Source organism: Oryza glaberrima, chromosome 3 (assembly GCF_000147395.1).
Source record: "Oryza glaberrima chromosome 3, OglaRS2, whole genome shotgun sequence".
In the NCBI taxonomy this organism is placed as follows: domain Eukaryota; kingdom Viridiplantae; phylum Streptophyta; class Magnoliopsida; order Poales; family Poaceae; genus Oryza; species Oryza glaberrima.
In genome coordinates, this window is record NC_068328.1 from 9,902,853 (window position 1) to 9,916,045 (window position 13,193).

Genomic DNA, 13,193 nt, shown 5'->3' on the forward strand with positions numbered 1-13,193 from the left:
AATAAATAATTTACTAAATTATCAGTTACCAGCAATAATTTGAATTACATCACAACTTATTATCAGTTAGCATCGCAAATGAACCAAGAGAAAGGGGTATAAGCCTTAAGAGATAAGTCGAAATTAGCTAATACATATGTATTGGGTTAGGCATGGGTTACCCACGGGTAAAAAATAAAACCTAGCTGTTGCCCACGACATCTTCAAGTCTCGGATGGGTGTTCCTAGGGGTAAAATATCATACCCACGCCGGTGCCCATTGGGTCACCCACGCGTAATATTGTCATCCCTACATTCCCCAAATCACCGCGTGTTCAGAGAGCGGAGAGTATAAATGGCTATATGGCTCAAGGCCCATGGCCCCACCCAAGGCACGCCATTTTGCCCCCGCCCAAGCACAGCCTGGCCCGACTGGGGGGTTGTGCCCATGCTTGGGCTGCACCCTTGGCACGGTGGGCTGGCCCAGCATGGCATGATCGAAGAAAAGTAGTATATGGATGCAAAGTAGACTTAAATTACCATATAAGGCAGGGCCCAAAGAAACAAGAATATAAGATAGACTTATTTTTTATGGACACAACCACAAAGTTTAGGGATGAAAAATAGACTTATTATGTAGAGAAGCACAATGGGCTATGGTGCCTTCGGTCCAGCACGGCACGGCCCGAGTCATAATGAGCCGTGCATGGGCCGTGTGTACAGCCCGTGGGCTGGCACGGCACGGCCCAGCGTGTAGGTCAGGCCGTGCCGGCCCGACTAACCTCGGCCCAGGCACGGCCGGGCCTGGGCCGTGCCGTGCCGGACGGCCCATTTGGCCCTCTATAGCGGAGAGGGCGAGACGCGACTCGGGAGATTCCAGGTCTCCAGCCGGCGCCGCCCCCCTCGCGTCCTCGCCCCGCGCGCGGCGCGCGTCGCCGGCGTCTCCCACCTGCCCGGCTGCCCTGCCCCATCCTCGTCAAGCCCTCCTCCGCTGCGGCCGTCCGCGGGCGTCGGAGGGGGCGCGGCCGCGCGGGGGGAGGAGGAGGAGGGGTCGGGGTGGTGGTCGGGCCCCGTCGTCCCGCCGGCGGCAAGCGTCCACGAGCTGCTCGAGTGCCCCGTCTGCACGAACTCCATGTACCCGCCCATCCACCAGGTCCGTGATTCTTGGGGTTCTTGTGTTTCTTTGTTGGATCTGCACTCACCGCACGTCGTCGTCGGTGGGGATTATTGGGGTTCCTGCGAGTTGGAGCCGACATCAGAAATATTTTCGGGAATACACCAGAGGTGCATTTTTTTCTTTACTGACATCAGAAACATAGTGAGCTGATTTTGAGTTAGCCTTTCCAGTCCAACTGAAGACAGAAGATAGAATAACATACCATGCCTAACTTAAAGAGAGAAAAGGCACCATGATAAAGAAACTAAAACTATTATTAGGTTATTAGCTGCAGTAGTCTACATGGACTGGATTCCCCAAGTTAGTTTCAGCCTGTCATATTCTGAATATTAAAATGCATGGCGCCATTCAACCATCCATAAATAACCTGTGTTTTTTCAGATCAATTCAGAGCCCTTTTGAGTAGCAAGATTCATAAGGAGAATGTAATATTTTCAGTCGAGATTCGAGAAAGACAAGTGTGTGCAATGCTTGAAATAAACATTCACCAGACTTGCAGTATGACAATGGGAAAGCCCATAAACAAATTGAGCATTTCAGCTTGACCCAAATACTAATAGTAGTAGTACTTCGTATGTTTTAGAGTCGAAATACAAAAGAGATTGATGGAGTATTACTGCTACTACTACTACCACTGCTAGTTATTTGCATTCTGATTGCAGGTTTATATATTAATTGCAGGTTTTTCACATTTAAGCTAAGTACTTGGAAATAGGCGAAACAGACGCCATCAAGAAGGTATTGCAGGACCACTCCCTCTGGGTCGATAGCAAGGTTGTGAAGGCCAAAATCTAGGACAAAACTGACTAAAAACGGTACACCTCTCTGTCCCTTCTATCCAATGATGTTTCTCCTGTGTAATTAGCATGTTTCTCCTGTGATATATGGTGAACTGCCGTGCCCTCCTTGTCTGAACATTTTGTTGTGATGTGAGAGTATTTATTTAGCTTGGTAATCATGCCTGACTCAGTATCTAGATCGATCTTGACAGCCGTATATCTGAGTTGGATTAGCTGAGGTATGAGATTGGGCTCACACATGCATAACTAGATCACAATGCATTTTTGTTGCAATACTAGTAGTAGTACTTCGTATGTTTTAGAGTAGAAATACAATTTGAGAATTCACTTGATTAGGATGTCCTTTCTTTTTCATGGCATTCTCATATAGAGACAAACTAGGACAAGTGTAGTTTTCTTAACATCATGATACTAGGACTTGTGTTTCTTTCAAAGTATTTATAGTTTATTTGTACCTTATGTTGTCTTAGGAAGTTTGCAAGTATGTCTGTAAATGTATCTGAGGGTTCTGGGACCGGTGATTCTTTAGAATATTTGTCCTTGAAAGTATCACGTGATAAAAGATCAAAAGTGTGGGAGTTCTGTGAGCAAGATTTAGTAGTAACATATGGTGTCCCAAAGGCGGTGTGTAGGTATTGCTCAGTGGAATTAACTTGTCACAAAAAATCTAGAACTAGTAGCCTTAGAGCACATATTGTTGAGTCGTCAATCAAAATCCCTTATATTTAGGGACGGAGGGAGTAGGTCTTAGGTCTTCCAATCAGTGATTCTGTGGGCTTTAGGCGTTTAGTATTTTCTTGTTACCACGACAACCTTAAAAATGTTTACATTTTAGAACGGATAAAGTATTATTTCTCAAGGCTACTAATCAGTACTATCGTTAGAAGAGTTTTTTTTTTAAAGAGGAAGTATGTTTCACGAGTCCTATTCACGATTATATAAACATGTACAGTACAGTAGCCTCCCGGCCCACTCTGAGATGCTCCGTCGTCTGCTTCCGAGCTGCCACCACTGCGTCCTCCTGCAAACCCTACCGCCGGCGGCCACCGCCGCAAGGGAAATACTGCGACGGCGGCAGTGCTCTTCGGTGGTGTCCTCGAGCCCGAGCCTCTCGATATGGAGGCGGAAGAAGGAGATGGGGAAGGAAGGCCTGATGGTGGTCGGGCAGCTGAAGCGGCTTGCGGCGCTGCCCCCGGCCGGTGGAAGCCCACGGTTGGAGCAGTTCATGCGCTCGCATGTTTCACGGCTCCTCCGCAACGACCTCCTCGCTGTACTCGCCGAGCTGCTCCGCCAGGACCACGTCCTCCTCTCCATGAAGGTACAGCTTCCGTTCCCCTTTCTGTTTCGTTTGTGCTTGCCTTACTATTTGCTTTCCTTTCTGTAATGTGATCTAGTTAAACCTGTAATTTCGATGCTGTCTTTGCAGGGAAATTGTTATTGCCATGTTATTTGTATGTGGAAGTACACAATTAGTTGTTCCGATGCGTTATTAACACTGAGAATTGTCTTACTGTACAATTCTGGGGCACTGCTGCACTGCATATGGCTATGATTTAGAACATCTAACTGTTTAATTGCACTAAACGGGACATGCTTTATTTTAATTGTAGAGCGGGGGCATTAAGCAGGCATATGTCATGTCTAGTACAACTGTTTGTGTAGAATTCATCTGCTGTTTAAACTCTATAATTTCCTAGGGACTGTGCTAGGAAGCATATTGATCATTTTGGGGAAAAATAATCCTACAGACCTGGTTTCTGTTTAGACCCATCTTAAAACATGACCCCTAGACATAAGTGCCATCTAAAAGCGGTTAGTTTCATAGCTGATAATCGTTTTGAGGTGGGTTCAAACAGAGACAAGGTCTTATTGCATTATTTCATCATTTTAGAGGATGCACAGGAGAATCTCTGTGTTAGTGTATTAAGATAGTAGGGAGAAGGTTCATCAGGTACAAGGGCAGAGCCTGGAAGGCTTAAGCCCAGAACAGAAACAATGAAAAAAATGCAGGAAGAACATTCTGAAAAATATGAAAGGGGGTAAGTCAAGTTGCATGTGTTTCACGGCTAGATCAAGAATTTCAAATATCATTGGCTTCACTAGTTGCCAAAATGGCTAATTCATCCTTGATCTTGATTCGCCTCGCCAAATAAAGTAAAGATAAGCCAACTGTGTCAAAGACCCTTGAATTACATTCCTTCCTTCCAAAGAGACCATAAGGATAGCATCAGTGCCATGTTGATCTGCTTGCAAGTTGCAATTCAATTATAAGCATCTGTTGCTCTGATGGTCTTGCCTATCTACTATTAGTGGTTTACTTTCTGCAACTGTCAAGGTTGTTTGTGCCTTTTTTTCCCCTTTCTAGCATTTCTTTGGCATATTTACAACTGTTCTCGTTAGATAATCTATTAACCTTTTCTTATGGAGATACATTTCGGTTTCTATCTATTTGTTCCAATTTTTTTCAGCTGTGTGTTTAACTTAAATGTTGGTCTGAGTTATGCTGACTTTTGAAAACTAAACCAACAGTATCCATGTTGTGAACCTCCCAATTCATTGGTTTATTTCCATATTATAATAGGCATATGAAGTGATTTTGCCATGTTAAATAGTTTGCTTCACATATATAATTAAATTTGTAAGGTTGGTTTTCTGTCATAAATCTCTGAGGCTGCTGTGCCATCAATCCTGCGATTTATTCACACTTTGGTTGCTCAAGTATAGGTGGTTTATCATGGCAAACCGATAACCTTCTGAAATTTGTATCTCACAATTTTGAATAAACTTTTTGGCGATAAAGTCCAATTTACATTTGTGTTTGGTCTTGCTGGTAGGTGCTGACAAGACACTTTTAAGTTTTTAAGTCCCTGGTGGTATATATTGTACGTTAGCTAGTTTATGAGTCATATGGATAAGTAGGGTTTTTTTTTTTTTGGGGGGGGGGGGGGGGGGGGGGGGGGTAGTCAGCTATTATAGTTGTGCATTGTGCCCTTTTAGATCATATTGTTGTGTTTTTAACTTGTCATAGCCTTGGATATCTGGATGTTTCTCAAACTCCTTTTACCAGGGAAATTGGAAGAGCAGATAATAAATACTCTTATTTAAAGTGGTGCCATAAACCTAAGATAGACATGTACTTGTTGTTACAGATATATAGCGTCGTGCGGAAAGAAATATGGTACCGCCCTGATATGTACTTCTACCGGGACATGCTGTATATGCTAGCTAGGAACAAGAAGATTGAGGAGACAAGGCAGGTCTGGGCAGATCTTAAGTCTGAAGACGTGTTATTTGATCAGCACACCTATGGTGACATCGTTAGAGCCTTCTGTGATGCCGGCTTGATTGATCTGGCAATGGAATTTTACGAAGACATGAGAAGCTCTCCAGATCCACCCCTCTCATTGCCGTTCCGGGTTATACTTAAAGGCCTGGTTCCATATCCTGACCTAAGGGAGAAGATAAAGCAAGATTTTCTAGAACTCTTCCCTGATATGATTGTATATGACCCTCCAGATAGCCTGTCAGATGTGGACGATGAATTCAAATTTTGATCAGTTACACATCCCTACCTTCATTTCTGAGGTCTTTCTGGTAATACCATGAAAAGGTACACACGAAGTTCAATTTCTCAGCTAATGCTTTGCTCTCTGCATTGTGCACTAGCCGAACAACACCATTCTGTCGGTTCTTTTGGTCCACCATGTCCAATGTTTTTCATCATGGGGACACGGATACTGACACGGACCCATGGTGAATCATACTGCTTGGAGCCTTGGAGTATTGGCGTTTGGTGGCAAAGCATCCATGCCCCTAACTACAGGACCAGTCAATCTGTGATGATAAACCAAAGAGAGAATCCATTACATGCCACTGACTTTGTCACGCGTCTACGATTTGCCATTGACTTTGTCATGTTCTACAATATGCCATCGACTTTTGCTTAACTTCTACGATTTACCATCGCCGTCCGGTTAGTCTCTGTTAGTACTGTACAAATTTGTTGAAATGACCAAAATACCCTTGGGACATAACCTTTCAAAATTTGGATAAAAATTCGGAAATATCAGATTTTAAGTTTTTGGCCAAATTTTGGATGTTTACAATCTTATGTTTATAATATGTTATTTTGATAATTTTATCCAAATTTTGGAAGTTTTTGTCCTAGGGGTATTTTAGTCATTTAGATAAAATTATACAATGCTAACAGATGCTAACCGGACGGCGATGGTAAATCGTAGAAGTTAAGCAAAAGTCGATGGCATATATTATAGAACGTGACAAAGTTAGTGGCAAATCGTAGACGCGTGACAAAGTCAGTGGCATGTAATAGATTCTCTCTAAACGAAAACTACTACTGCTCTGAACTGAATCACTCCAAGATGAAACCGTGCAATGCCAATGATGCCATCCCAAGGAAACAGCAGATCACTTAGGGTGTGTTTAGTTCATGTCAAAATTGGAAGTTTAGTTGAAATTGGAACGATGTGATGGAAAAGTTGGAAGTTTATGTGTGTAGGAAAGTTTTGATGTGATGGAAAAGCTAGAAGTTTGAAGAAAAAATTTGAAACTAAACAAAGCCTCAAATGGCTACTGGAGTCCTAGGTGGTGTTTGGATCCAGGGACTTAACTTTAGTCCATGTATTTAGACACTAATTTAAAGTATTAAATAAATATAGACTACTTATAAAACTAATTACATAAATATAAGCTAATTCGCGAGACAAATTTTTTAAGCCTAATTAATACATAATTAGAGAATGTTTACTGTAGCATCACATAGGCTAATCATGGATTGATTAGGCTTAATAGATTCGTCTCGCGAATTAGTCCAAGATTATAGATGGGTTTTATTGATAGTCTGCGTTTAATATTTATAACTAGCATGGTGGCCCGCAGATTTCGCGGCTAGCATCATTATATTTTCTCTCATATAATAGCATATATGTTTTCTCCTTATATTATTCAAATATATTAAAATGACAACATAATTTTAAATTTTGCAATAACTTTACAAAACTACTAATGTGTAATATTCATATTATATTTTATATACGTGTTAGTTATTAATTATTTTTAATATTAAATTTTAGTTATTTGTATATTCCTATACAGACTCTAGACTCATCTTTTAATATATTTTTTAATTCTGAATTTTCTGTAAATTGTATTTCTGTATAGACTCTATGCTCTTCTTCTAATATTATTTATTTTTATTTCTGAATTTTCATATTATATTTTATATACGTGTTAGTTATATATATATATACATACATACATACATACATACATACATACATATATATATATTCCTATATGGACTCTAGACTCATCTTTTAATATTTCTTTTTTTTAATTCCGAATTTTCTGTAAATTGTATTTCTATATAGACGCTATGCTCTTCTTTCAATATTATTTATTTTTATTTCTAAATTTTTATTATTTCTAATTGTATTTCTATGTGGACTCTAAACTCATATTTCAATATTCTTTAATTTTAATTTCTAATTTCGAATTTCAGTTACTTCTAAATTGTATTCCTATATTGACCTTAAACTCTTCTTCCCATGTTTTTCTTAATTTTGAATTTTAGTTATTTATAAATTGTATTTTTATACGGACTCTAAACTCTACTTTTAATTTTATTATGTTTATTCCAAATTTTAGTTAGTTTTAATTCCTATATAGACTCTATCCTCTACTTCTAATATTCCTTTTTTTTAATTCCGAATTTCTATTTTTTTTCTTAATTGTATTTCTATATAGACTCTACACTCTACTTCTAATATTCCTTATTTTTAATTCCAAATTTATATTATTTCCTAATTGTATTTCTATATGGACTCTATACTCTACTTCTAATATTCCTTATTTTTAATTCTGAATTTCAGTTATTTCCTAATTGTATTTCTATATAGACTCTATACTCTACTTCTAATATTCCTTATTTTTAATTCCGAAATTTCAGTTATTTCCAAATTGTATTTCTATATGGTCTCCAGTCTCCTCTTCTAATATTCCTTATTTTTTAATTCCGAATTTCAGTTATTTCCTAATTGTATTTCTATATGGACTCCGGTTTCCTCTTCTAATATTCCTTATTTTTTAATTCCGAATTTCAGTTATTTCCTAATTATATTTCTATATGGACTCCGGTCTCCTCTTCTAATATTCCTTATTTTTTAATTTCGAATTTAAGCTATTTCTAAATTGTATTTTTATATGGTCTTTGCCTTTTCTTTTTCTCTGATTAATGTGAGAATTTCTAGACCATGAAAGCGAATGTGGAGGCTCTTTTTTCTATTCCTTTAATTATATAATAAATAGATTAGTGTCCAAACATCCGATATGATAGGTACTTAGAAGTTTTAGTCTCATCTAAACAGGATCTATAATCCTAACCAGTTCTATCACTCAAACGCAGGGCGTTTTGCATCGGACGATGCGACCCGTGGTTGTCCTATCATTCTGTTTTGCCTTCCGGGCTGCCGCTCTCGATGGCCCCCTTTTGAACCATGGACATTTGGAATCATGGATCCTCTCGTCTGCATTGGCATCACCACCCTAGTACTCCAACCCCGAGCAACTGTCTACTGCCCGTTGCCGAGACAAGAGGGCAGGCAGGTCAATGGGGGCTCTCTCTGGATGGGCACGCGATCCCCTGCTCGTTGGCGACACCAATTGCCCCCCGCTGCGCACATTCCTCCAGTACATCGAGTGTGTGTGGCTGCTGCAGTCAGTGCCAGCAGTTGACAAAAGCCGGATCCCCGCAAAATCTCTCGGCCTTTTTCGCGGGCGGCCGCGGCATCCTCTCTCTCTCTCTCTCCCCACCCGCTGCTCTGCCGCCGCCGACGCGCGGGCCCTCGAGCAAGCAGCCACTGCTCTCCTCCTCCTGCCGTTTCCGTTGCGACGCTGCCTGCTCGCCTGTACCAAATCCACTCTTCTTTACTGCGGCTAAATTAATCCGGCTGCTGCTTTCAATGCGACGAGTAGGAATATTTTAACTCCTGTCGCACGTGCTCCCTCTGCTCCGGTGAGCCACTGCCGGGTGGGGCCAGGGATGGGGAGATAGCCGTTGGACTTGGGGGGAGCAGAGGAGCAGCACGGCCAAGGACAGAGTACGGCCTGCGGCGAGAGCACTGAATGAGATGGGGATCTCGGATTCCCTCTGCTCTGAGGCTGTCGCGCCGGGCCCACGCTGTCAGTGGCATATGCCACGTGTTTGAGGAGGAGGAGGAGGGGTGGGGTTGAGCTAAGCTAGCCGTTGGTTAGCGCATCTGGGATTGAATCCCGTTGCGCTTAATTATTCCCTCCTTTTTCTTGGCTTCCTCCTCTGACCTGTGGCGTGGTGCCTCTGCTTATATAGGGTGTGGTACTATTTGCTTCCTCCTTGCAGAAACCAAGAAATCGATTTGCGTTGGTAGTTGCATTCTACTAGATCGCCTAGTAGGCTAGCTAGGTTCGAGTAGTAGCTAGTAGGAGTAGCCGAATAGCTAGCCATGGATGTTTGTAGAAGCAGAAACCAATGCGATGTTGGATCGAGAGGAGGTTTTGTCAAGATGTTGATGGTGATGTTGGTGGCGGCGGCGATGGCGGCGGTGCCGGCGGGCGGGCAGCCGTCGGACGGCGTGGTGATCGCGCAGGCCGACCTGCAGGGTTTGCAGGCGATCCGGCAAGCGCTGGTTGACCCGCGCGGGTTCCTGCGCGGGTGGAACGGCACGGGGCTCGACGCGTGCTCCGGCGGGTGGGCCGGGATCAAGTGCGCGCAGGGGAAGGTGGTCGCCATCCAGCTCCCCTTCAAGGGCCTCGCCGGCGCGCTCTCCGACAAGGTCGGCCAGCTCACGGCGCTCCGCAAGCTCAGCCTCCACGACAACGCGCTCGGCGGGCAGCTCCCGGCCTCCCTCGGCTTCCTCCCCGAGCTCCGGGGCGTCTACCTCTTCAACAACCGCTTCGCCGGCGCCGTGCCGCCGCAGCTCGGCGGGTGCGCGCTCCTGCAGACGCTCGACCTCAGCGGCAACTTCCTCTCCGGCGCCGTCCCGGCCTCGCTCGCCAACGCCACCAGGCTCCTCAGGCTCAACCTCGCCTACAACAACCTCACCGGTGCCGTGCCATCCAGCCTCACCTCCCTCCCTTTCCTCGTGTCCCTTCAGCTCAGCAGCAACAATCTCAGCGGCGAGGTGCCACCCACCATTGGCAACCTCAGGATGCTCCACGAGCTTTCTCTTAGCTACAACCTGATCAGTGGTAGCATCCCTGATGGGATCGGGAGCCTCTCGAGGCTCCACAGCTTGGATCTTTCTAACAATCTGTTGAGTGGTAGCCTCCCTGCCTCACTCTGTAACCTCACCTCGCTCGTGGAGCTCAAGCTCGATGGCAATGACATCGGGGGTCACATACCTGACGCCATTGATGGGCTCAAGAACCTGACCAAGCTGTCCCTGAGGAGGAATGTCCTCGACGGCGAGATTCCGGCGACGGTCGGGAACATCTCGGCGCTGTCATTGCTCGACGTGTCGGAGAACAACCTCACCGGAGGGATACCGGAGTCGCTGAGCGGATTGAACAATCTGACATCCTTCAATGTGTCCTACAATAACCTGTCAGGGCCTGTGCCTGTCGCTCTTTCCAGCAAGTTCAATGCCAGCTCGTTCGCGGGAAACATCCAGCTCTGTGGGTACAATGGCTCCGCCATTTGCACCTCCATTTCCTCTCCAACGACCATGGCGTCGCCGCCGGTGCCTTTGTCGCAGCGGCCGACACGGAAGCTCAACAAGAGGGAGCTCATCTTTGCAGTCGGTGGCATCTGCTTGCTGTTCCTGCTCCTCTTCTGCTGCGTCCTCCTCTTCTGGAGGAAAGACAAGCAGGAGAGCGAGTCGCCCAAGAAGGGCGCCAAGGACGCCACCGCCAAGGCGGCGGCCGGGAAGTCCGGAGGCGGCGGTGGCGGCTCGGGCGGCGCCGGTGGTGACGGCGGCGGCAAGCTTGTCCACTTCGACGGGCCGCTCTCGTTCACGGCGGACGACCTGCTGTGCGCGACGGCGGAGATCCTGGGGAAGAGCACGTACGGGACGGTGTACAAGGCGACCATGGAGAATGGCACCTTCGTCGCGGTGAAGCGGCTCCGGGAGAAGATCGCCAAGAACCAGAAGGAGTTCGAGGCGGAGGTGAACGCGCTCGGCAAGCTCCGCCACCCCAACCTCCTCGCCCTCAGGGCCTACTACCTCGGCCCCAAGGGCGAGAAGCTCCTCGTCTTCGACTTCATGACCAAGGGCAACCTCACCTCCTTCCTCCATGGTAATCAAGCTCGTCTCCTCACCACAACGTTCTTCGGCTTCTTGTTTGTTTGCATCCTCTGCCATTGCTTCCACGGCTCCGCCATTGACGTCGCTCTTGCGTGCTGCAGCTCGCGCCCCGGACAACCCGGTGAACTGGCCGACGAGGATGAACATCGCGATGGGCGTGGCCCGTGGGCTGCACCACCTGCACGCGGAGGCGAGCATCGTGCACGGCAACCTGACGAGCAACAACATCCTGCTCGACGAGGGGAACGACGCCAGGATCGCCGACTGCGGCCTGTCGCGCCTCATGAACGCCACGGCCAACTCCAACGTCATCGCCGCGGCGGGCGCGCTGGGCTACCGCGCGCCGGAGCTCTCCAAGCTGAAGAAGGCCAACGCCAAGACGGACATCTACAGCCTCGGCATGATCATGCTCGAGCTCCTCACCGGCAAGTCGCCCGGCGACACGACCAACGGCCTCGACCTGCCGCAGTGGGTGGCCTCTGTCGTGGAGGAGGAGTGGACCAACGAGGTGTTCGACCTTGAGCTCATGAAGGACGCGGCCGCCGCGGGCTCGGAGACCGGCGAGGAGCTCGTGAAGACGCTCAAACTGGCGCTGCACTGCGTCGATCCTTCACCGGCGGCGAGGCCAGAGGCCCAGCAGGTTCTCAGACAGCTCGAGCAGATCAAGCCCTCGGTGGCAGTATCGGCCTCCTCGTCCTTCACCGGCGAGCCGAGCCAAACCACCGCGACGGCGACGACGATCACCGACGACACAAAATCGACTATTACAGAGTAGTCAGCCTCTTGCAGACTGAAAAGTTTCGGTTCTTAGTTACTTCAGATCATCAATAAGTAGACTCCATAGTCTATTTTTCGGTCTGTATATAAGGCTTTTAGGGGGGTTAGGAGAATTTTGGTGCTCATGCCATTCTTTGATTCCTGAATTCTTTTGTATCTGCCAGAAGCACTCCTTGTTATCAGAAGATGATATGGGAGTGCTGGCTTCTCATTAAGTTTCAGGCAAACTTGTAGTGCTTCAGCACTTAATGCATTGCAAAAATTTGTCATTCCAAAGCAATCGATTCATCTCTATGGATAAACCTTCTTGTCCCAATCTTTTCTTTCATCATGCAGGAAGAACCAATTTGAACATGCATCTTTTGCTTTCTTACTTTAGGATAAAAAAAGTGAGGTTTGATGCAACAAAACTCTCTTGTCATTTATGCAGTGGATTAACTGATACTGCAAATCTTAGCGCACAAAATAGAAATGCAAAAGAGCATGTGTATGAATATCTGACTGAAACACGCATATGAGGACGTTAGAGAGGAAGGCTGATGTGGCGAGATATATTTGGTGACCTGCTAATTTCAAGTTTTTGGCATATGCTAATAATTTTTTTTTGGATTATTGCTGACAGTATTGTTCTGATTTCTTGTTGATCCAGTCAGTGATCTAACCTTGTCGCCAATCAGTTAAACTGTTCACCCATCCAATTCAGAAAGTGGCAGGATGGAGTAAACCCTCCACTAATTACTCGCTATATATCGTGAATTACACGTCCCAGCTATTAGTCAACTTGCATGTTCAAGCTCATGGCCACTTAAAGATACTGTGCTATTTTACAAAGGAGCAGCCAACCTGAAGTTGAAGCGTAAAGTCTGCCATTTGAATCCATCTCAAGCATCCAAACCCGAAAGGGGAAACTATTCTAATCCCTCGATGAGATGTTTCCTCGTTTGCTTAAAAATCATCTAAACGGTTATGAAAAATTCTGGAAAAATTTGACAACATTCATATAACACATATATACAACTCCACAAAATCTTAAGTCTAAACTCAACTCACACATCGAGATATAAAAAAGACAAATTCAACGTATGAATAGTAGCATACTGTTTATATCTAAATTTGTCTTTTTTTTCTCGATGTGTAGATTGAATATGAACATGAATTTTG

General features: G+C 45.3%; 2 protein-coding genes across 4 annotated transcripts; both read left to right on the forward strand.

Annotated features, from left to right (window-relative positions):
* The first annotated feature begins 861 nt into the window (after window positions 1–861).
* On the forward strand, window positions 862–5,578 carry LOC127768613 (pentatricopeptide repeat-containing protein At1g62350). 3 transcript variants are annotated; one of them, XM_052294226.1, is made up of 4 exons: window positions 862–1,132; window positions 1,838–1,971; window positions 2,909–3,274; window positions 5,106–5,578. In XM_052294226.1, the coding sequence occupies exons 3-4, from the start codon at window positions 2,936–2,938 to the stop codon at window positions 5,508–5,510; spliced, it is 744 nt and encodes a 247-aa protein (XP_052150186.1). In that variant the 5' UTR covers window positions 862–1,132; window positions 1,838–1,971; window positions 2,909–2,935; the 3' UTR covers window positions 5,511–5,578. The 3 variants fall into 3 exon arrangements, with proteins under 3 accessions (XP_052150186.1, XP_052150188.1, XP_052150187.1); XM_052294228.1 differs by having other exon boundaries at window positions 2,914–3,274; XM_052294227.1 differs by having other exon boundaries at window positions 1,127–1,263.
* A 3,717-nt stretch (window positions 5,579–9,295) lies between these two features.
* Window positions 9,296–12,339, forward strand: LOC127768088 (probable leucine-rich repeat receptor-like protein kinase IMK3). Its single transcript, XM_052293611.1, has 2 exons — window positions 9,296–11,247; window positions 11,357–12,339. Exons 1-2 carry the CDS (start codon window positions 9,456–9,458, stop codon window positions 12,028–12,030), a joined length of 2,466 nt encoding a protein of 821 aa, XP_052149571.1. The 5' UTR covers window positions 9,296–9,455; the 3' UTR covers window positions 12,031–12,339.
* Window positions 12,340–13,193: the final 854 nt, after the last annotated feature.